The sequence below is a fragment of the Pieris rapae genome, chromosome 1 (genome assembly GCF_905147795.1).
Source record: "Pieris rapae chromosome 1, ilPieRapa1.1, whole genome shotgun sequence".
NCBI lineage: Eukaryota > Metazoa > Arthropoda > Insecta > Lepidoptera > Pieridae > Pieris > Pieris rapae.
The window spans coordinates 4995708-5018412 of record NC_059509.1 but is presented as its reverse complement, the minus strand read 5'-3'; the positions used below and the strand labels follow the sequence as shown (position 1 = coordinate 5018412).

At 31.9% G+C, this 22705-nt stretch overlaps 1 protein-coding gene across 1 annotated transcript; it reads right to left on the bottom strand.

Annotated features, from left to right (window-relative positions):
- Window positions 1–4429: 4429 nt before the first annotated feature.
- Window positions 4430–22695, bottom strand: LOC110994934 (lachesin). The gene is made up of 9 exons (XM_022261867.2): window positions 22533–22695; window positions 19952–20072; window positions 19530–19636; window positions 18924–19109; window positions 14240–14432; window positions 13943–14071; window positions 12910–13029; window positions 6399–6569; window positions 4430–5483 (listed from the first exon to the last, which is right to left on the bottom strand). Exons 2-9 carry the CDS (start codon window positions 20064–20066, stop codon window positions 5152–5154), a joined length of 1353 nt encoding a protein of 450 aa, XP_022117559.2. The 5' UTR covers window positions 20067–20072; window positions 22533–22695; the 3' UTR covers window positions 4430–5151.
- Between the last annotated feature and the right edge of the window lie 10 nt (window positions 22696–22705).

The following is a 22705-nucleotide window of genomic DNA, read 5'->3' as shown; positions in this document are numbered from 1 at the left end:
ACATAATAAATTAATTTAAAAATTATTTCTACGAACCCACTCATAGACAAACATATACGTAAGAGGCAAATGCAGTGAGATTCCTCTAAGCAGGCTAGGAAATAGTTTAGTATGTTTGGAATTAGATGCATCTGTCAGTTTTAGGCAAACACTCGCAGCGCTCGTTTGAGAAGTGGGTATCGCCTCTGTTCCTCACATTATTTCCATTCCAATGAATTGCACTTGCCATCAATGGTTGAATTTAGCTAGATTTGACGCTTACTACAATGTATTGTAAAAGGATATAGACGAGTATACTGGTTAACAATATTCATACTTATACTATATAATATGCACTTTGTGTCACAATGAGTTTAACATTTAATATGAAACAAAAAGATTTTGTAAGTTTCCTCTTCCTTCAAAACATATTAATTATTCAAAACTTTAAACATTCACTTACAATCAATCTGATCTATACTGAAATGAAAAATAATAATAATTGTGCAATAGTTTAATTATAAAATGTAGAAATTATCATGCCAAGGACAGTTAACATGTCAAATCAAAGAGACTACGGGAATCCTGGTTTCCCAGACAAGGATTCCCTGTGTTTTTAAGTTTCCTTGTGAACGGAAAAAGTGAACTTTATTTTTATGTACAATAAAGCCTTTTATGGGTGAGCGTAAAATAATAAGGTTAGGTATTTTAACCATTTGAACTAGTGCATTAGTGTTAGTTAGTATTAAGTGCTAAACAGTGAGTGAAAAAATATAACAAGAACAGAATGTCTTCCCTTTAATGGAGGTTGTAGTGGTATTGGTAGTGGTGGTAGTATTATTGGACACTTCCTTGTGTTAAAAATCCTTTTTAGTGAATAAGGTTAGACTTAAATTATAAGTCTTAAGTTAGGCTAAATCGTAATGTTCCATGATGTCTTAGTAAAGACACATGTATAAAGATAGGTTTTATTAAAAATCTATCTTTTAAGCTTTATACAAAAAGCAAAATCAATTTATTAGGGAAATTAATTACTAGCTTTATTTATACCAAACAATAACGTCTATTCAGTTCTGATTACACTTATTACTCATATAACAATCATTCTTAGAAAGAACACGTAGAGAATGAACAACTTATTGCCTTATTTATCATAATGTACGAAAATTAGGTCTACTTAGTAAGAAATGGACATAACACTAAATATATAACGGAGTGATTAGTCTGTAAAGATTGTGTGTATGTGATGTATAATTTATATAAATAGTTAATTAGTTATAATATGTTTTAATGATTATGTTTTAAATGTAGTAAAGTATTTTGAAAATATATTTATCATGGCGCAATGACAATATATTTATTTCATTTCATTCATTTATTTTATATAACATGATTAATAATATGTACAATATCATGCCCACACATACCATAACATTTACAGTACGTTACGATAATTATTTTAAAAAAAGTATCATCAATATTTTATGATCTTTCGGAAATATATCTGAAAATACCCACAAAGGAATATCGTTGGAAAGCATTGCTTTGAGTGTAACACCTCCGGCACTAGATGGGGCTTTTAACAGGTAATTGTGTTAATAAATTCTGACATACGGCACCTACGTTATTAAATGGGCGCGAATATTCTATTAAAATTTTCATAAATACATTTATAGCTTTTATTTCATCGTAATAATTCTATGCTCTTTGAATTTTTAATATCAAATTTTAATAATATGAAACAAGCTATAAAGGCTTCATATTGATAATGTACTTAGTTAATTAACGTATTGTACTGGTATAAATAAAAATAAAAACAAAAGGTATTGGCTGTTGCAAGTAAAGTACAACCATATTTTACGAATATGAGGTTGTGTCAAAATGTAGTATATAATGTATTTTTTTACCATTGTACGGATTAACGCCTCTCCTCCGCTCTCCTCTTAATATCTTCCTAATTAAAGTAAACAGTTTAAAAACAGTATTGTGAAGAAGAGCACTAGTCCGATTAATTATTATTGCTATTTTTATAATAAATATATAAAAAGAAGAAGAAAAAATAAATCAATTAAATCAACAACATTACAAATACAACTTGTAAACTAACCAAAACAGAGAGAAAGAAAAAGCATTTTATCAGCGTAAGTAGCTGTTCTCCTTATCACTCTAGGGTTTGAAATGAAATAAACGCGACCAAAGTTTTTAGAGCAAGATCCTGCCAGATCTTGAGAGCAGCCATATTAAAGGTTAACAGGTAACTTACAATGAACATGAAATTGGGTTAGTTGTTGACGGGTTCTCTTTGGACTAAGTTATTATGATATAAATGAAATCGGTGTGTACTCAGTAACGACGACAAGAACATGATGATTAGTATCAGGTTATACACAAACTACAGTCTCACAGTCTACAGGAGTCTATGAACTACGACTCCTGGGTGTCAAATGCCTGGAAATTTTTGACTTAAGGAAGTTACACTTAGCGGTTAGTCTCGTTCTGAATCTTACCCTTACAGGCACTAAAGGTAAACACGATTCACCATTATTTATTAAAAGATCATAATTAAAACTTCCTAATAATTACTTGCTAGATACGGGTAACGATCCCCAGACGCTGGTTATATTATGTAATATATAATTATAAACGTTGGTTAACCTTGCAACTGTGTCTAAGAGATAGCACATTGGCCGGTAATTGAAACTCGGACATCTTTGATATATCGGCTCTTTTATCGGATTGGATAGACGCAATAACAGACTGTTGATTGCTTCCAAGTGGACTCGGGAGATTGATTATTTTCTCGTTACGCTTCCTATGTCCCACTATTGTTTACGCGCAGACATTTTCTCTCATTCTTTTTGAACACAATGATAGATGGTAGATGACACAAGTTTATACTCACCAAACCTTTTTCTCAACTGGTATTACCTCGTTGTTATATGTATTACAACATTGTTGATATGTTGTCGCTGCTCATGCAGATTTTTTTAAAATATAGAACAGGGGGCAAACGGGCAGGAGGTTCACCTGATGTTAAGTGATACTGCCGCCCATGGACACTTTCGATGCTAGAGGGCTCGCGAGTGCGTTGCCGGCCTTTTAAGAATTTGTACGCTCTTTTCTTGAAGGACCCTAAGTCGATTTGGTTTGGAAATACTTCAGTGGTCAGGTCTAACAATATTTTAAGAATGTAAGCGAATACCACTTAAGATACTAGATATTTTATCGGAAGCTCAAAAGGATTATACAAACTTATACTCAACATCTCGCTTGCAGTAAAACCCTTATCGGATACATAAAATGATTTTGCTCATAAAATAGGACGCAAAGTTGGGTAAAAATATTGTTACAAATCTGAGTAAATAATAATGCCAGCCAAACCTTCCGTCCGTTGCTATCCAAAGCTCATAAATAAACAGAAACTGGTTGCCCTGTTGAAAAGTTGGGTAAAAACTCACAAACGTAAAATTTATAACCTCCATCCAGATGTGTTTTAATTAACCGGAACGCGTAACCAAATGTACCGTAAATTTCTATATGGTTCAGTGGTTAAAATGGTTTGCTCACAAGGACTTCAGTTAGTGAAATAATAACCGTTAGTAATCACAGAAGAATAATGAACTTTGGGATAACAAGCGACAATTAATACGTTTTACAAATTGGTTAAATCGAACGCGGAATCGCAATTCGTTCGCCTGATATTAAATCCAAAAGTTTTGTTTGTTTATGAAGAACGAAAACAAATTTGCATATATTGTTGAGCACATGCGTGAACAGGGGAGTGTTAGAACGAACTTGTTCGTATAATGAAGACGAGTGAATCTGGCAATCCGTCTTACCTCCGCCGCAAACTTGAGAACCGCACCAAATGGTTTACGAAACTTGACTTTACACTGAACTCCTTTATACCCAAAAATATTCATGATTTCGTCTTGTTTGTACATTATTACATTTCATATATATATTATAGTTTTTTTGCCTTTATATTATTGAGTAATTGATTATTGATGTAATTTTTTGTAATAAAACTATTTCCTACTTGAATTTACTTGCCAATTGTGATGTACTTACATATAATTTTTATCGCGTACCCCTAGCATATGTTAACTAAACAACTGCGGGTTTTAAAGTTATTTCTGCATCAATAAAAATAACATTTTATTACTGAAAAGAATAAATTATTAGCTAATAATGTTTAAATATTGATGGAAATACTACTCTAACGAACATAATTTTTTATTATAATATGTATATAATTAAAATTCAGCAATTAACCTCTTTACACATTTATTCATAATATTTTAGTTTTCAAACAATAATATATAATATAGTTTACATCAGGAACAAGTAGCATTATATTTTATAAACATGATAAGAATTGAATCAAAAAATTAAAAATAATTTATTAATACGAATAGTACCTAATTCAAAATAAAACACAATAAATTATTTAAGACGTTCATATTGAAGTATCTGAATAAGAATTTATTTCTAAAATTCAATAATAATTTTAGTTTCAACATTAAAACCAAATAATATTATTTTCACTAAATACTGTATTACCACAAATATATACAAACTATATAATTTACAGCACAATACACCACTTTATATCATCAAGCAATTTACAATTCTCCTTTTTAAATAATTTTAGAATATATGCAGTATTTATGATAACACTTAATGTCTATATGGTTTTATGTACAATATAATTATTATATGTTTAATGCTACATATTTTTAATATCACATCCGTATTTAGATTTATTTACTTGGAGCTTGTGAATTCAGAATTACGAGAATATAACCGATTTTGGAAATCTATGGGACCTTTCCAACAAGTAACTCGCGGATTTTTTCCGAAACTGTTTCCGAAATTGGTGTACAATTTCGATACTTTACTGACAACATAATTGAATATCTAATAAAAGCAACAACATAACTCACCCATTTGCCATAGAACTAACTAAGCAACAACATAATTAACCCATAGTAAACCCAAGTTTAGTTAAAAACTTAATGAAAAATCGTATTTGAGAATAAGTCTTGTCTACCAAAATCGGAAAATTTGTCAATCTGTGGTTCCTACAGATGAAGTAAAGTTGGTATAGAAAATGGTGAATCATTTTTATTTATATTATTTTTAAATACAAATAATAGTCTTGTTCGTATTTTAATACCTTAAAATGTAATATACTAAAGTAACAAATAGTTGTAGAGAAGACTTAATCTTTAAAATAGAACTTTGATTAACACTCGTTTCTGAGTTACTCATTATCTTTTTAACTTTATTGCTTACATTAAGCTGTATAGAATTAGGTGTTGACTCGTATAATGATCTATTATGATTTTGGGTTATATTTTCAAACATATCAGTTGCGGCTTCGTCTTCATCATCAGGTTGTTCAGCTGACCCAAATTGATTGTCAGGTCCTTCCATTGGGGTTGAAATGTCGTCGCCCTTGTTCGATGGACTAGAGTTGTTTATAACATTTCTTGTTATTCCTGATGAAGAATTGTTTTACATTATAATTATAATTTTAAAAAAATGTTGACAATACTTCTTACAGGATTCAAAAATTGATTTTAGCACTTAACATTCATAATCCTTCATTCTATTTATTTTAAATGTAAAACAATATATAAAATCTATTGTACGGTTTTTTGATTATGGTTGTGATATGTCTGTGGGCCGGAGTATATTTTATAAATTTTCCGCTATTTAACTCACTGCCATCATACTTTTAACATTAAGGGAAGGAGCAAAACAATTTTATATAATTATGTAAAGCTCGTAAGTACATTTGCGTACTATATTGGATCTTAAGCATGCCTTATTTATTCACGATTGGCTATTTAGGTCATTCGATGTTGCAATAATAGCCTGATTGTACTATTGCAAGATTGGAACAGAAATTATCGTGAGATTAGTTGGTTTTGGAAGTACACATAATATATTTGAATAAAATTTTGTCACTTTAATATCTAAATTTTTTTTTAAAATAATTATTTCTCCAATATGATTGTTATATAATATCGACCTTATAAGTCAAGTGACAACCATATTATTTCCAAATGATAGAATCCTAACCTTGGTAATGAGACCCGTACTTTTAGGTTTTATAATAAGACTAGGTATTATAATATCTTTATAAGAACTTAAGAGTATTGTTGGCATAGTAGCTTGAACGTGCTACTCATATCTCTATGGTCGTAGGTTAGAACACTATTTTACACTAATACTGCCCGTTTGCCCCCTGTTCTATAAAAAAAACTTTTTTCTATATGCATTTAACACAATACAGTGAAGGAATCGTAAGGACACCGATCATGCCTTAGATGCAAATCTGAAGCCATGGCCAAGGCAGTTTTTGATCAGAATTGATTAAATATATAACGTGACAGAGAATATAAACATACCATAAAGTCGTATGGTTCCATCGACTTCACCCAGGGAGTTCTTTGCTATGCATTTGTACCCTCCTAAATCATCATCCGTGATGGCTCGTACCAACATTGTCATTCGGCTCTCAAAAGAACTTAGTACTGTAGTCGTTACTTCGTACTTGCTGGATGATATCACCATATCATCTGCAATAATGTATAGAATATTAGTACAAGCGGTTCAGCATATTCCTGCAGGGCTCAATTGGCACTATTTATCAAAATGTCGATACTATCAAGACCTGAAATAATCTGATACAAAATATAATGTAATTGCTACGAATACAAAGTTACGATTTAATCTTGCATATTATATGAAAAATATATGAGTGATGAATTTCCATTGATGTATTATGTTAATAGTAAGACGGAACAAACAAATTTTGTATCGGTATTTGATACCGTATTATTCTGGGAACGAGACAAAGTATGTTCGATAAAGTAATTCCAATACAAAATCTATAGCTATTATTATATAGCTATTTTTTAATAAAAAACTATCCAAATCTATTGAGATATTACTACTGTTCATAACTATCTTTTACCTATACTTTGAAATCTCTATTCTGTTTATCTTTTGCCCTCAGCTACAAGTATTTAACTAGAAAAGGTGCCAGGTGGTTTTATAAGATTAGAATAAACGCAAACATTGAAAAACCATCGCATTATACTCGTACTTACCAAAATAATAAATGTCAAACTGAGATTGAGAGATGAGCCGCTGTTGCGTATTCACTGTTAAATCGTCTGTGTTATTTCTAATATGTTAATATATGAGCTAGAAGTTCATTTTAATTCTGTATGAGTGTTTTAACATTCTATTTCATTTCAGGACAATGTTTTTCATGTAAACCTTAAATAGTAGCAATTTGCTACTTTAGTCGAAACAATTCAGTACTGGGAGCTTCGTAAGCTCCAGTGTCCGTTGTCCGCAAATGATAAAGAGAAGCTCCGGTTGAACGCATTGTACTCGTTTCAAATCTTTTGTGCTATGGCCCCTATAGTTTTGTACAAATCCTGTATAGAATTACATAATTTATCACATTCCAGTGATGGATCTATGCAAAGTTACTACACAATTTTTTACGTTAAGTTCGCTGTTCTATGTCGTTACCAAAATTAACAATAGAATATTTATATTACAATGAGCCTTGATTATAATCATATTTGAAGTTAAAACTTATCAGACGCAGAACTTTAAAGGAAAAGATAAGAGAGGCAAATGTTTTGTGTAATCTTAATTTCGATCGAAACTTCAGTTTGTTTACTCTCCAATGTTCTCGGCTTTACGATGTGCGCAATGATGGCCTTCGAACGAAATTAACAAGCCTGCGCCTCCACTCGTTTCATAACAAGAAATTTCGTCTCAATTAATGTCTAAAATAACACTGTAACACTCTTAATTACGCTCGAGTGAGGGCTGCTTAATTAACACTTACATGTCAGAGGTCCTAACATAGATTGATGACAAACGAAAATGACAACCTTGTTCCGTTCGCCCTTTGGATAGACGGGGGCTGAGTGAAAGCGCAAGTCACTCCGAGATCGCAATAAAACAAAGGTTTGATCGACGGCTTACTACGCGCCCGCGACCCTATTATGATCGCAAACAACTTTAGGGGTTTAATGCATTTTAATAATTAGCACTTTGGCTTTTTGTTGTCGTGAGTTATTCAAATTTGGAACACGTGCTTTGGTTCCTTTAAAACGACTTTAATGTCACATAGTATAAACAGAACATAAAATCTAAGCATAATGCAGATACAAGATAACGGTTTCTAGTAGGTGTGAATAACAATGCTTGAGGTAAGTATCGGCCATTCAAGTTGTTATGACTGTAACGAGCTCCCGAGTGTTTTGTAAACTGTGTCACGTAATGGAATGGGAGAAAATGATGCTTTTCAAATGTACCAAAATGGATGATATTTTGTTTCAGTGCTATTTAATACGCATTGTGCTTATGTGAGGAAATGCTATCTGTTTCGGATTTTAAATTAATGCTGTAAATACAATAAAGTCATATGTTTAGATTTCTATCAAAATGTGCAGAATATTATTTTGGCTTTATTATTTGAAATATCGTAGTAATGTGTCAAACTTTCCGTATTACTAACATTCTCTAAACAATAATTTACGTACATTTAACAAAACATCTAACGATACTCTATAATTACGGAAAATCTTAAATTGAGGTATCCATTCTATTTTATTGCAACTCCACAGGGTCTTCCAACTACTCGACATCGTCACACAAATTGTTCCCCGTTAAAATAATGCGTCACACTTGACCGGCTAACGAACCCCTTGAGGATCTGGCACTCTCTAACCTTTTACATTAAAGTGCCGTCATTTTGTATTGTCACTGAAATATATTGCCTTAGATATTCTTTTAAAACCCGCAAACTTTATGTCTTTTATCATCGGCGATCGAGCGCAACACAGTTATAATGTGCAGACCTCAAACCTCTATATAATAAGGAATAAATTTTAATGATATAATTTATTGATATTGAATTAAAATTTACGAAACAGGTCCGTGTCGTATGCTGTGCAAAAAACATGGCCGCTTTATACTTTAGACCGTAAATATTTGAGTAAATAAAAGATAATGTTAACCTAAGAACTAAGGCAAGAATCATTTTCAATCCATTTCATTTTAAGTAATAAAAAATATAAATGATCTATGCATCTTTTTATCAGTGTAAGCTGTAAATTCTGTACAATTGAAAATTAACCCGTAAATTTTACGCTACAACTGCTGAGCTGAAAACTTTCTGAAACCGCCGTCGGCTATGCGAAGAAATATTATGAAGTAAGTCTGTGTAATCTGTAGCAAGCATACACCAAGCTTTTCTTGTGCAAAATAAACTCAGAAACTAGTATTTTATTATATATTCTTATCATCGATGAATGTCACGAAAAACATCCATATAATATTTATTAGTATGCGGCAAGAATATGCATAATATTTCTAATAAATATACTATTTTGCTTTGGCAAGATTTGCGCAGTAAATAAGTGCGTATATACGACAAAAAACAATATTATCTGAAATATTACAATTTCGTGAATAAGTAATAGAATGATTTGGGGTTGGTTACGTGCGCAGATTTTCTTGACACATTGTTCCGACTAAAGTATGCTGCGAAAATGTATTATTTTATTACATAACTTTAGTTGGTTTATTTTACGCCCGAATAGGTGCTAATGGATATTTCAGAGTGGATTCCAGGAAGTTTTATTATCATTCCACAGTGGTAAAGTTTCCAAGATGTTATTGGAAGACATTCTCGTTTTATGCACTCGAGATTACGTACCGCAGCTTCCGTGACCAGCTTGATTATTGAACTATCCGCATTTTATAGTTCTACATTTCATCTCGACTGTACGCTTTTGTTTTGAAAATTGCTTGTAATATCCGGCATAAAGAAGAATGCACTAGCATTTAGGGTTTCATTTGTTTTTCATGGATATTTAGGTGCAGTTATTTCTGAAATTTGTTGGTAGTTATTTTAAAACTATGAGTTCATCTAAGTGAATTTGATTTAAAATTAAATACGTTTGCGTATAAGCGCTTGCCTGTGATTTTTCAGTTTCGCTTTGTTTACGCAATTTCACGATTCACGCAGTGGACGCTCAAAGGAATAATTTTCCCATTATTGCAATTTGTTACATTCCGCACCTATTGGTAGTCGTAGTAGTAGTATTTTAAGCCTTTCTCGATACATGGACTAACCAACATAAGAATTTTAATTTTAACCAGTAGCTTCTTATTGAACTAAACAGACAAACAGTTTATAATATTGGTATATATTAAATTCAATTAAGTCCAATCAAGAGCAGTGTTGGTCTAGTGGCTTCAGTGTGCGATTCTCATCCCTGAGGTCGTAGGTTCGATGCCCGGCTGTGTCTTTCATTTGCGCATTTAACATTCTTTCGAAGGGCGAAGTAAAACATCGAGAGGAAACTGACATGTCATAGACCCAAAAAGTCGATAGCATGTGTCAGGCACAGAAGACTGATCACCTACTTGCCTATCAGATTGAAAAATCATGAAACAGATCCAGAATTCTGAGGGTAGACTTAAAATAAGTTCTACCGCCACCGATATGAGTTATGTACTATAATAAGATTATATTATATATTATTATAGTATATAACTTATATCGATATTATATCGATATTAGTACCGTAAGTTGGGTATAGTTCTGTTCGTAAAGACAACTGTCAACTGTGAAAACAGTATAATGTGATAAGTAAAGTAAACAGTTGTAGTTCATTGTAAAGCGATAGAGTCACGATAGCAAGCGTGTCGGTCTGTCCAGTTTCTTGAGCGGAAACTTGGCGAATCAAAAGCTTGAATAGTTCGGGAATGTTTGATCTGCCGACAAAACTTGGCTTTCAAAATGTCTACGAGGTATATTATAGCTACCACGGTAGACAGCAATTAATTTATATTTTGTATATCAAATATTGGATGTGTATATATGTATATTTATTTCCAACACAAAAGTATACATAATTTACAATATTATAAAGTAATAATAATTAAAATTGAAAATTAAATTATTTAAAAAGTTTGTTGGTATTGTATGTATGTGTGTGTATCTTTAATACTGACAGCTGTCCTCGCTGTATTGTAATACATACTTATTCGTTGTGCGAGGAGAGCACCAGCTCTGGGTTGACTAGTACTATCTACCAGGCACCAACATAAATCTTTAATTAAAACCTGTGACCTTAAACCCCGCTCAAAACTCTCTACTTCAAAGGGAACGAAATGAAACTTGGAGAAAAACTGATTGGTTAGACGTTTATTATTTTCCGCGTCTCTGCGCCGCACCAGGTTTTGTGCGTGTTTGAGTGAGGTGCGATCGAGCTAACGTGTTCACACACGTAGCATCCAACTAGTAGTAGCACAAGTACAAGCTAATTACTTGTTCTTATATCGTAATAAGTGCGGATTTATTTCAGTGTTAATGCATATATTAAATGGTGGTGATCACGCGGTATTCTGATTATGTAAGACATTACCTGTCCAGGTATTAGGTTGTTATACATCGCTTTAGAATGTTTACCTGTTTTTCAAACCCAACACGTTTGGACTTATGTTTGTATTATGTCAAAAAAAGTCATAGAGATACAAGTCCTGCATAAATAACCGGTAATGTACAGACTAATCATTATTATATGTATGTTATTTTAGTAAAAATATACGGCTTTTAACTTCAGTCTTACTCTTTAAAGGAAGTAGCAGGTTCGTTTGAGATAATAGAGTGTCGTCTATATAATACATTCTTAAGATATAAATTATGGAACCTTTGTTGGGCCCCTCGCAGAGGAGTCGTAAACGCCACATTCACTGAAGTGGAACTAATAAGCATTGTCTTATTTTACCACAATAGGTCACTTTTCTTAAGTCTTTAACGTCTTAACCGTAAATTAAATCTAATATCTCATTACTTGCAAGCTAGGCCCCTCCCAAGATCGTCGCTTGCCAAAAAACTACACTAATTTGAAACAGAACGCGTGGGTTAAGGAATTTAATTAATCTTATTGAACACACTGTATAGTTTAAAAGGATTCTTCAAAGGTATTACAGATGTTTAATAAATAACAAAGTTTAGTTTAACTTATACGAGTAAATAAGTTTAGATTAAAAATCTATATAATTTGCATACAGCTCTGAAATCACCGTTAAAATTAGTCAAAGTTACAATTAGCGTTAATGGTAATAGGGGTCGTTGTCATGGCAACCAAGTGATGGACTCCCGAAGGCACAATAAGATTGCATTAATTAAACCGCTGGACATGAAAAGGGCTTTCTTGGAGCATTTGGCTCTATTATTTTTATAAACTTGTGAGAAGGATTACTGAAGTCCCATTTCCTTTTGTGTGAATTATAGAATCTCTTTATACTCTCACTATGTTTTATTTAGACTTATTAGTAGACTAATATTTTTTTATTACTTAAGCTTAAACATGTTTTCTAATCCCAAAATGAAACTAGGTGAAGTGAAATTTCTACAATAACTAGTTGATTTGATAATTGTATTTCTTCATACATATTTTTTTTTTTGCTGACTGGTGCCAAATGAACACTTACGTCGTTCTTGTACTTCTCTTCTAGTGAGAAGTCTTTTCTATACTATTATACAAACTAGCTGCCCCCGCGAACTTTATTACTCTTTAATGCCTAAATCCTTCACTATCAAATAAAAAATAGGGGTTAATTGTAAAGGGTTGAAAATTTACAAAAGAGTTATATTAATTTACTAATGCTGTATCATAAAATAAAAAAAATATTTTATCTTAAATAAAAAAGTGGATTACCCTTAACATTTAGAGGGGTGAAAAGTAGATGTTGTCCGATTCTCAGACCTACCCAATATGCACACAAAATTTCATGAGAATTGGTAAAGTCGTTTCGGAGGAGCTTAACCACAAACACCGCGACACTTTTATATATAAGATAAAGTTGACTTACTTGAATCTCGAACCCAGTAATTAATGGATCTAGGCGACGATTCGACGTAGCACTCCAGAGTGACATCGGTGCCGAGAGGAGCTCCTACCAGCTGGTTCGGGACTTGAATGACTGGGTGGACTGTAACCAATTAAGTTACGTATATTTTAAGGACAGATTAATTACATTAAATCCAAGGCGAAAACCCAACAGTATAATCTGTCAGTGGATTAATAATGAAAACAGATTCGTATTGATTTAATCTCTAAAATAAATAAAAATATGTTATAAACAATGAGTGCTCACATAACTAGTTAGTTCTATTTATTGTCTCTTTTTTAGTATAAAATATTCTTCTTAACACTTGTTAAAGCGGTAACTGTTTTTACAGCGAAATATTTACCAAATAAATACAAAACTAGAGAGCTCCCGACGACTAAATAAAGCAATTACTGTAGAAGCCTTTTAAAGGGCCAATTTTAATATGAAAAAAAATTATAATAATAATATGTTGCTTGGTTTTCTATTGTAGTATAAAACCATGAATTATACTATACCATGGTTAAGGTCTCTTAAAAATCTTCAACATTAAACATGGTAGTAATGTTTTTTCTATAATTAGTGAACACAAACGTAACACTCTTAGTGTGTAAGGTATAGTACCAGCTATGTACTGATTAATTATTATTTATATTTGCAAATTACAGTCGCTCGTGTTGTGAAAGAATGATAGCACCATTCAAAATCTAGTACGCTATAAACATGATAGGCACAAACCTTCAATTTGATGACCTACCTGTCTAGAAGGAAAAATAAATGACAAATTTTGCCCCAGCTATGTGTCTACCTCCATAGTCGTTACGGAGAACATACACTAGGCATCGATAAAGCTTTGTCTCTATTGTCACTATTCATTATCCCTTGATTATAGTAATACCGGATCAATATCCTTCAGAAATGTATCGATATCATTTGGCAGCGTTACCTTCTGCTATCAGTTTTTATACAATATTTTAATCTACACAGACATACATACTTTTATTTAACCACTTACAGTGCACTTTAACAACCATCCTCTTGCTTACAGACGGCGGGACTCCATTGCTTGCAATACAGAGGTAGGCTCCCATGTCGGACCGAGATATTTTATTCAGAGTAAGGATTTCATCTTCATATACAGATACTAGTAAGAATAGAAATGCTTATATTAGTAAAATACATAACAGAAACTTATGAACAGTGCTATAGAAAACCTATTGACTATTTTTTTAAGACCATATTAGTTATACTATTAATACTATAGAATAGAAGTGTCTGTTTCAATATTGTTAGTAGATTAATAGTTTCATACTTTTGCTTTTGCTGCCATTTGAAAACCGAATAACAATATCAGAGCCATCCTCTCTCCTCCACATTATACGAGGTCGGGGCTGACCTCGAGCTCGACATGACAACTTGGCTGTCCCACCTTCAGGTACCATGACATCACTTGAAGTTTCTTCTGCTATGAAATCAGGCGGGACTACTACATCAAGGAATCCCATCTACAAAAAATATATAGGAATTATATCGTGAAACTTTATTCTAGTTAACGTGAACCAAAACATTTATATGTAGTATAAGAATAATACAACGTTATTTAGAATTAATAAACAATATATATTTTTTACATGTGGCATTTTCGCAATAGATTAAATTATTTCTACTAATACTTGAATTTCTAATAGGGTTGAGGCGATGATTGCAATATTATGATTTCTGGCTCTAAAAAACACTATCTGTAGCATCGCCATATAGCGTCATTTATAATTAATTATGATTAATATTTAATTAATTCTTTAGAATTCATAATTATAACTTTATCTGAAATTTTAAGTATTATATGTATTTAGGAAATAAATTCTGTATATACCACTTGGTATAATACCAAGTAATCTTTGTTACTTGGCTTCGACTGTCAATTCGCATTAGTCGATAGGAGGAATTTCATTATAGCTCCACCACGTTGAACACTAAGGTGAAAAGAATTACGTAATTAATTAAAGTCTGGAGTATGAAAAGTTCTTTTATTATTAATAATTTGGGTATATAGTATTGAATTTTCTTTAAATGTGGGTAATTACAAGAATAGTTTTTAACTTTTCAAAACACTAAATAACTGCTTAGATTTTAGGCTGGGTATGCAAAACTATAAGACTTGTAAACTTCTAACTAATTAATATAAGGTATTTTTTGGTTTTTTTAAAGTGGCAGATGGGCGGGAGGCTCACCTGATGTTAAGTGATACCGCCGCCCATGGACACTGGGCACTGGGCACTGCCAGAAGGCTCACATGCGCTCTGCCGGCCTTTTAAGAATTGGTACACTCTTTCTTGAAGGACATTAAGTCGAATTGGTTCGGAAATACTTCAGAGGGCAGCTGTAGAATTTTATTGTACCCCCTTGTGTTAATAAAGAATGGATATTAAAAGCCAATGTAAAACACGGTCTATCGCTATTTAATGAAAATATAATATGTAGTACTGGTACTCCATTCGTAATCTAATCTAAAAACTTCAAAGTATGGAAGTAACTGGGAAATAGTCGCGTAATATATAAAAAAAATGTATTTGTGTGCCTTACGTACTACGACATAGAAATCAGAATAAACTTTTGCTGAGACCACGCGTCAAGATTCATATTTATGAAAGTTAGCCACTTTATTTGAAAAGTAAAATCGATTGCAACACTGCTAATTCCTAAGTTATGATAGTGCCAATGGACTTTGTATCCGGCTAATAAATAAATTAAAAAAAAAACTAAGTTATGATAAATATGTTCTGTTAACCAGTTCATATTATATTTGCTATAAATTTTTCAACATTGCATAGCGTTGAAGGGTCCGTCTCATCGTCTCCGACAACTCTGTCTTCAATGTAATAACATTGTTTATAATTAATATTCAGAATATTGATCTGTTTATTTATCATTCCGCTAGAGTAGGCAGTGTCTTTTAGCCTTTACAAAGACAATATTTAAAGTAATTGCCTTTGTTACAACTTAAACAAACCGCCTTCGTCGATTATGTGTATTTAACAGCCCCGGGAAGTTTGATTATCAGCAAAATAATAAATGTTTCAAGCCTAGTCGTAAAAGGTTTTCTTAATATTAAAATAATCAATAAAAATATGCAAATATATGTTCGCGAAACTGAAGTGTCACGGGGTTTCAAACAAGTAAACAAAGCAATCAAGAGTTCCATATATCGGTGGAGTCCATTTCAAATACTTTTTGTAACACATTGCATCAAGTGGCGTCATGCCGCGCCGACGCCGCCGTCGAATCCTGCAGCTGCACTGTCGGCAGCGAGGATTTATGCCGTTATCACACCCGAGTATAAATTACAACGCAGCGCAATAATTTAGGAGAACTATACACGAATCATTACCCGCTGCGTTGCTCGCTTGCCGCCCGCCTGTAGTTTAATTCACTTTATCTCTCGGACGGTTAATGTAATCGCATTTTCTTTCAATTTATTGACTCCAGTTTCATTTGGGCAGTTTTACGTAATGCCCACATGCTTTTTGACAGGCGTCTGGTAGTTTTATACCACAGAGATAAAGTTCCCTTTTGGTTAACTAATTATATAATTTGTCAAGTTTATAAACAATATTTTATGTAAGATATTTAAGTATCTAGATGGTCTTGATTGTAAAACAAAATGGTCATAGTAATAAAATGCTCTTAAGCAATACATTGAAAGAAATTTTTTAACAGTGCCTAGTGTAACAAAGTAAGGATGAATGCCAAGTATTGCCCGGAAATGAAGAGTCAGTGGAAATCTTATAGCACTTACAAATTCATTTTGTGGGCATGGATGATGAATGAAGTGGCCCTAGTATTCGCACCAGTTGACATGTCACACAACGGTTTTTATATTCACGGAGTTTTACATGCCGTCCCTGCAATCATTATCGGCATACCCTTAATTTACTCGGAGGTTTGTGTGGCTCAGTACAGCAATTCCAATGTAATAACAATGTGGGACTTTTTCCCTCTATTTCGATGTATCGGATACGGAACAATATATTTAGTCATCCTTAAAACACTTTACATAATGGTTCTAACTTCTTGGTATATGGAGTACACATTTTATGCAGCACTGGACCCACCTCCGTGGTTTTCTTGCGATGAATTTAAAGAAACGAAATGTATGGTTAAACGAATCAACGTTTCCATATTCCAACATTGCTTAGAAGCGCAAAATTTATTCGATGACGACTGCGGGATGAAAACTGCTAGCCGATGCTTTTTTGATAGAGAGATTGGTGACAATAATACGCTTGAAAGGAATTGTGTACTCGTTTGGAAAATGGTAATGGCTAGTTTCACTTTGGGCGTGGCTTATTTTATTCTATTTATGAAAATAGAGAAATGCATTAAAGTTGTGGTGAGGTGTTTGGCAATTTACGTTGGCATTGTAATTTTCGTTTTGTTTTGTGTCGCATTGTCCTCGAGCGGCACTTGGTATGCAACAAAAATAACTATGAATTGGAGTGAATTCAACTACAAACATTGTTTTTACACGTTCACGCGAGGTGCTCTATCCTGCGGAACCGGATGTGGAATTATTGGTTTTTTATCTCGAGATGTTTCATTTCGCAGCCCGGCCACTATGACTTCTGTTACTATTTCTTTATTTTCAGTTTTCATTTCGCTCGTACTCGGTCTTATAATTTTCAGCGGAATAAAGACGATGTCATACTATCACGGCGAGGAGGAAAGTGTACTGGAAATGGGTGAAAGCATGTTTTTTACACCGTTTGCCTCTGTATCAGAAATTATGAGTTATTTCGAGACTGTTTCTGTTTGGGGCTTCTTATGGTTTGCTTTAGTTTTTTTCTCTCTTTTTATGAACTTGTGGATATTGATTTTATTTCTTAACGACATTTTATATTATAATATTAAATTTGCTCAAAGGTACTCAAATGTAAGTTTAGCTGGATTAATAATTTTGTTATGTTTATTATCTTGTCCATTCTACTGCTCCGACCTCGCGAGCTCCGTTGCAGATGCGACTGAGATTATTCAGCTGATGAGTAGTTTTTTCTTTTCTTTTGCTATTTATTGGGTGTACGGATACAAAAAACATAATATTGATATCATCTTTATGATAGGTGTTAAAGCTAGTTGGTTTTGGAAATTAGGATGGATAGTAAACCCTATGTTACTGGTCTTAATGATTTATATAAAAGTAAAGAAATTTATTACAAAAGATTATGAAAATACATACATAATAAAATCAATTATGATGCGCTCAGATTCATTGCTAAGTTGCATTTTAGTCAGTATTTACATATTAATTATTCTTATTGCACTTTTTATAGATATCCATCGTCATTATTTGCAATCTAATTTGAAGGGACTGTTTTTCCCAACTGAAAATTGGGGTCCACGAGATAAAGTTCTCTTTAGAAGTAGAAATATGTTTGTACCAGAAATTATGACTAGAGAATTTTTGTATCGTCAAGTTAGGATTCGGGGCTATGGAAGAAGCAAGAAATCTGCGCAAAAGAAAACTGATGAGATATTAGACGAATTTTCGATCGATAAATTGGAATGGAGTGCCTTAACCTCTAATTAAACAAATCTCTCACAAACCGCACTTCAATGATTGAATTAATATTATGTAGTTTTCATTGTATTAATAAATTTGTAGCAATCTTTAACACGATTAAAATTAAAATAATATATACACAATTATATACCACGGTTTGAAAATAATAATATTACTATTTATTAAACACACACATTACAGCTTTACAGCGAGGAATTACCTGTGTTAGTTCTCTCTTTTGTTCTTAAGAATCAATTAAGAGAAGTTACGAATAAAAGTATCAGGTCGCTCCCTCCATATTCATGCAGAAATCGTTATTATTCTATAATAGAAAAATAAACCAAACATTCAGAACTAAATTGTTTATACCAATTTTTTTACCTAAATACGTTTATATTCCTGGAAGTGAAAAATTAAATTTCTAAACATAAAGCTTTACCTGGCTTTTCATAGGGTCGGTATTGATTTGGCACATATATTTGCCGCGGTCGTCCTCCTGGACATTTCTAATGTGCAGATTCCATACAGTCTGACCATTATGTGACACACCCACCCTATGGTTATTTGTGATTACGTGGACGTGTATCGCCTGTATTGCCTTTGTATCTGCTTTTACCCACCCTACCTGCAAATTTTACTGTTATTGCTATTGTACATTTATTGGTTATTTTGTAAACATGCTTCTAATAAAACACGTTGAAAGTTTTCCTGGCGCTTTTATTCTTATTCTAATAGCTGGTTTTTAAATCATAATCGAAGAAAAATAATTAATCAATAGTAAACGAATTTTTATGTTTTTCGTAAAAAAATTAATTCTATCATGAAGAACTTATACTTTTTAAAGTTGCAAACAATTATAATATGTAGGAAAGTAAAGCCAAATACAATTCTGCATCTTTTTATTATAAGGTTTATTGATATATATTTCAAAATTATTTTGTATTTTTAAAAGAAAAATCTCAAGCAGTTTTTTTGGATATAAAGATTTACATATAAAACTATATAATCTAAGCATTGATTTTACATAAGCAATACAATAACTCACTCTATAGCCGCCCAAGTTTTGCACTAAACATCGGAACGTGGCGTCCCGACCAATAGGCACAGTTAGGTTTCCTATCGGTTCAACGAATTCTGGCTGAAATGCTTCACCTAAAAGCAGACTGTGTTTCAATATTATTCTAGTATGATTACTCTAAAAGTAATTCAGTGCACTTTCACAGTTGAACAGCGCCCTAATTTCAATACATGTCAATATATAACGTTCGCCACGTAGATATGGTTTTATATTTGTGTACAACAAAAAATCTAAATATATTTTTAATATATTATCACAATGATTCTTATATTATATATACTATTTACACCTCATCATTTTTGTATGATAATATAAAACAATTTCTATGCTAATTTTAGTTTAGGGAACACTAACAAAAAATATAAAAAAAGTATTTCTCATTTTCTAACCTGCAAGTTTCGAATCTAGTCCTAATAAAATAATAATAACGAGATACAGAGACCCTCGTGAGTGCTTTTGGTTTCCACACATGATTGTATTTGCCCATTGAACTTTAAGGATCATTTCAACCTGAAAAAGGCGACAAATTTATATAAACTGATATAAAAAAACTAATAATAATATAAATATCGCATATAACATATTTTTTGTAAACTGTATTTTTCGAACTTCTATTACTATTAGAGATAACACTTGTGTGAGCCCCGTAACTCCGTAGAACAAGCGGACATATTTCTATGCTTTTTTATTACTTTTTGTGCACAGATTAGACGGTAATATTCAAATAATAACGTTGGTAAATATACCAAAGCTACGAAGGTGACATTTGAATATGTCAGTTAGAACACACTATAGAATCATTATATAGTCTTTAACTGGCTTAAAAAAACATATAAACACAGTTTTATGTGAAGTTATTAGATTTCTAATATTAAAAATCCGCTTAATTGCTTTCCACGATGTCCACAACATTAGCACACTAAACATCACCGTTATTTGCATAATTGTAGTGTACGAAGAAACGTACACAGAAAAGCTATTTGTTTGCGCGATGTTTTTCCGTCCACATAATGGCTGTGTATGTACATTGAAGCACTGAGGGTTGTCGATTGAAAATGTGTTAAAGGGAGGATGCGATCGCGCACCGGTAACTACTGTACGGTGATAAAGCCTGAGAAAAATTCGCGGCATAACCCTATCAATATGACGTTTGGTAAACATATTGGAACTGGTAACGGTCTCTCGCTCGCTTCACACATCTTTATTGAAAGAATATTGATAAATATTTAATAACATTCAGATTGAGGAAGATGCATTCTTTCTAGAATTTTACTTAACGCTTTCTTGTTAAAGTCGAATTAAACTTCTATATCGGGTAGTAACTTGTAACGATATTAAATGCGATATTTTTAATATATTTTTAACGTACTGATGAAAAACACACTCGCAGCAAATCAAATCATAGTAGGACTTAATATGTTCTTCTAATTAATATTGTTTATTTATTACATATTAACAACTATTTATTCTTCTCTTAGAATCAGAAAAAACGGTAATTATTGGATATTAATTATTTCAAACTAAATTTAATATCCCTATCAAGTTTCAATAACAATTAAAATTAAATTATCTCCATATGTGGCAAACAGAGAGCTTTAATTCGAGATTGATTATTATCATAAACATATAGATATATAATAAGCATAGCTATCTATTTGATAGCTATGCTTATTATATATCTAGCATATCTATTTGATTGAATTTGCAGGCAGTTCGCCTATATTAATTGCTGGAAATTTGGAAAGAGTATAATGAATTTAATGAGAGATTGGAAAAATAATCACCTTAATTAAAACTTATTTAAGTTGGAATTTTAATACAAAAAATATATTGTTTTAAATAATAATAAATTGGGTTTCTTTAACATATTTGTGGCCTCGTTACCACGAGAACGTGTACAGTATAAAAGCCATAGAAAAGCAGAATAAATTGTCTGACTGAATACAATGTAAGCTTTGAGTCCTTTACTAAGGCAACGCCAATGAAGTCGGATGCTCTAATTGTTTAGACACTTCTCAGCTTTAACCGAAGCCGGCAACGCTTCGTATAATTAGCAGAAAACCTTAAATTCCATCTAACCGGAAGCAAATATTTGACTTTTGATTAAGTTAATTAAAGGGAAATTGTAAGCAGTTCAAGGATGTGTAATTTTTGTTTTAATGTTATGATAATATTTTATTAATCTTATTCTATTGACCATTCACATTAACAAATAATTAACAAAATCTTATATTATAAAGAAATATAAAACAAAGAAACAAAGTTTTTACATAGATAAAATTAAAATATTCCTTATAATATAAGGCTAAGAAAATTGTAAATGCTGTATATTTGCATTTTGTATATGAATGTAATGATACAGTTTCAGTTTATTAAGTTTATTACCAAAGGTTTTTGTAAAAAATCATATTAATATCTTAATATTTTTATTTAACACAGTGTAATGTTTTTTATTTTGTAAAACTGACTTGTATTGGGCAATAAAATATGAGGATATAAATCCAAATCATGTCTAGTATATCGTAATATTACTAAAATAAATGTTTAAAGTACTGAGCAGCATCCTATACTGTGCGATGATAAGATATCTATAAATAATTAATGTTTTAACATAAATTTACATAATATATAACAAAACATTTATTTACTAAGATTACGTAATATATAAAATTCAATATTATTTAGAAAAGTTAACCAATTAAATTACAATTAACGTATTTTAAAATGTGTTGAACATTAAGCAGTGGGATCGCTATTGTACAGTAAGGCCTTAAATTTATAATCAACAAAAAAAAAATATATTTTTTTTTATTATAAAGCTTTTTTTAAATACAATTAGTGAAAGCTTAGACAATCAATTAATATTAATGATTTATTAACCAAGCACGTTACCAAACAAAAAGTACTGCAAAAGTTAGTCGCGAAATGTAAACAACATTGGCTATTATAAAAAAAACATTGTTCACTTACCCGTGTAATGCGGCTGAAAAATTAACAATATAGAGCTTTATCTAAAGTTTGTAAAGATGTTTTTTATTCCTATACCGCGTGATAAGTTTGAGTCCCCGAGGAGCGTGCGTTCAGCGCTCGAGAGTTCGTACATACTGCAGCCGTTTGCTCATTCACCGCGTTCTCCTATCGCT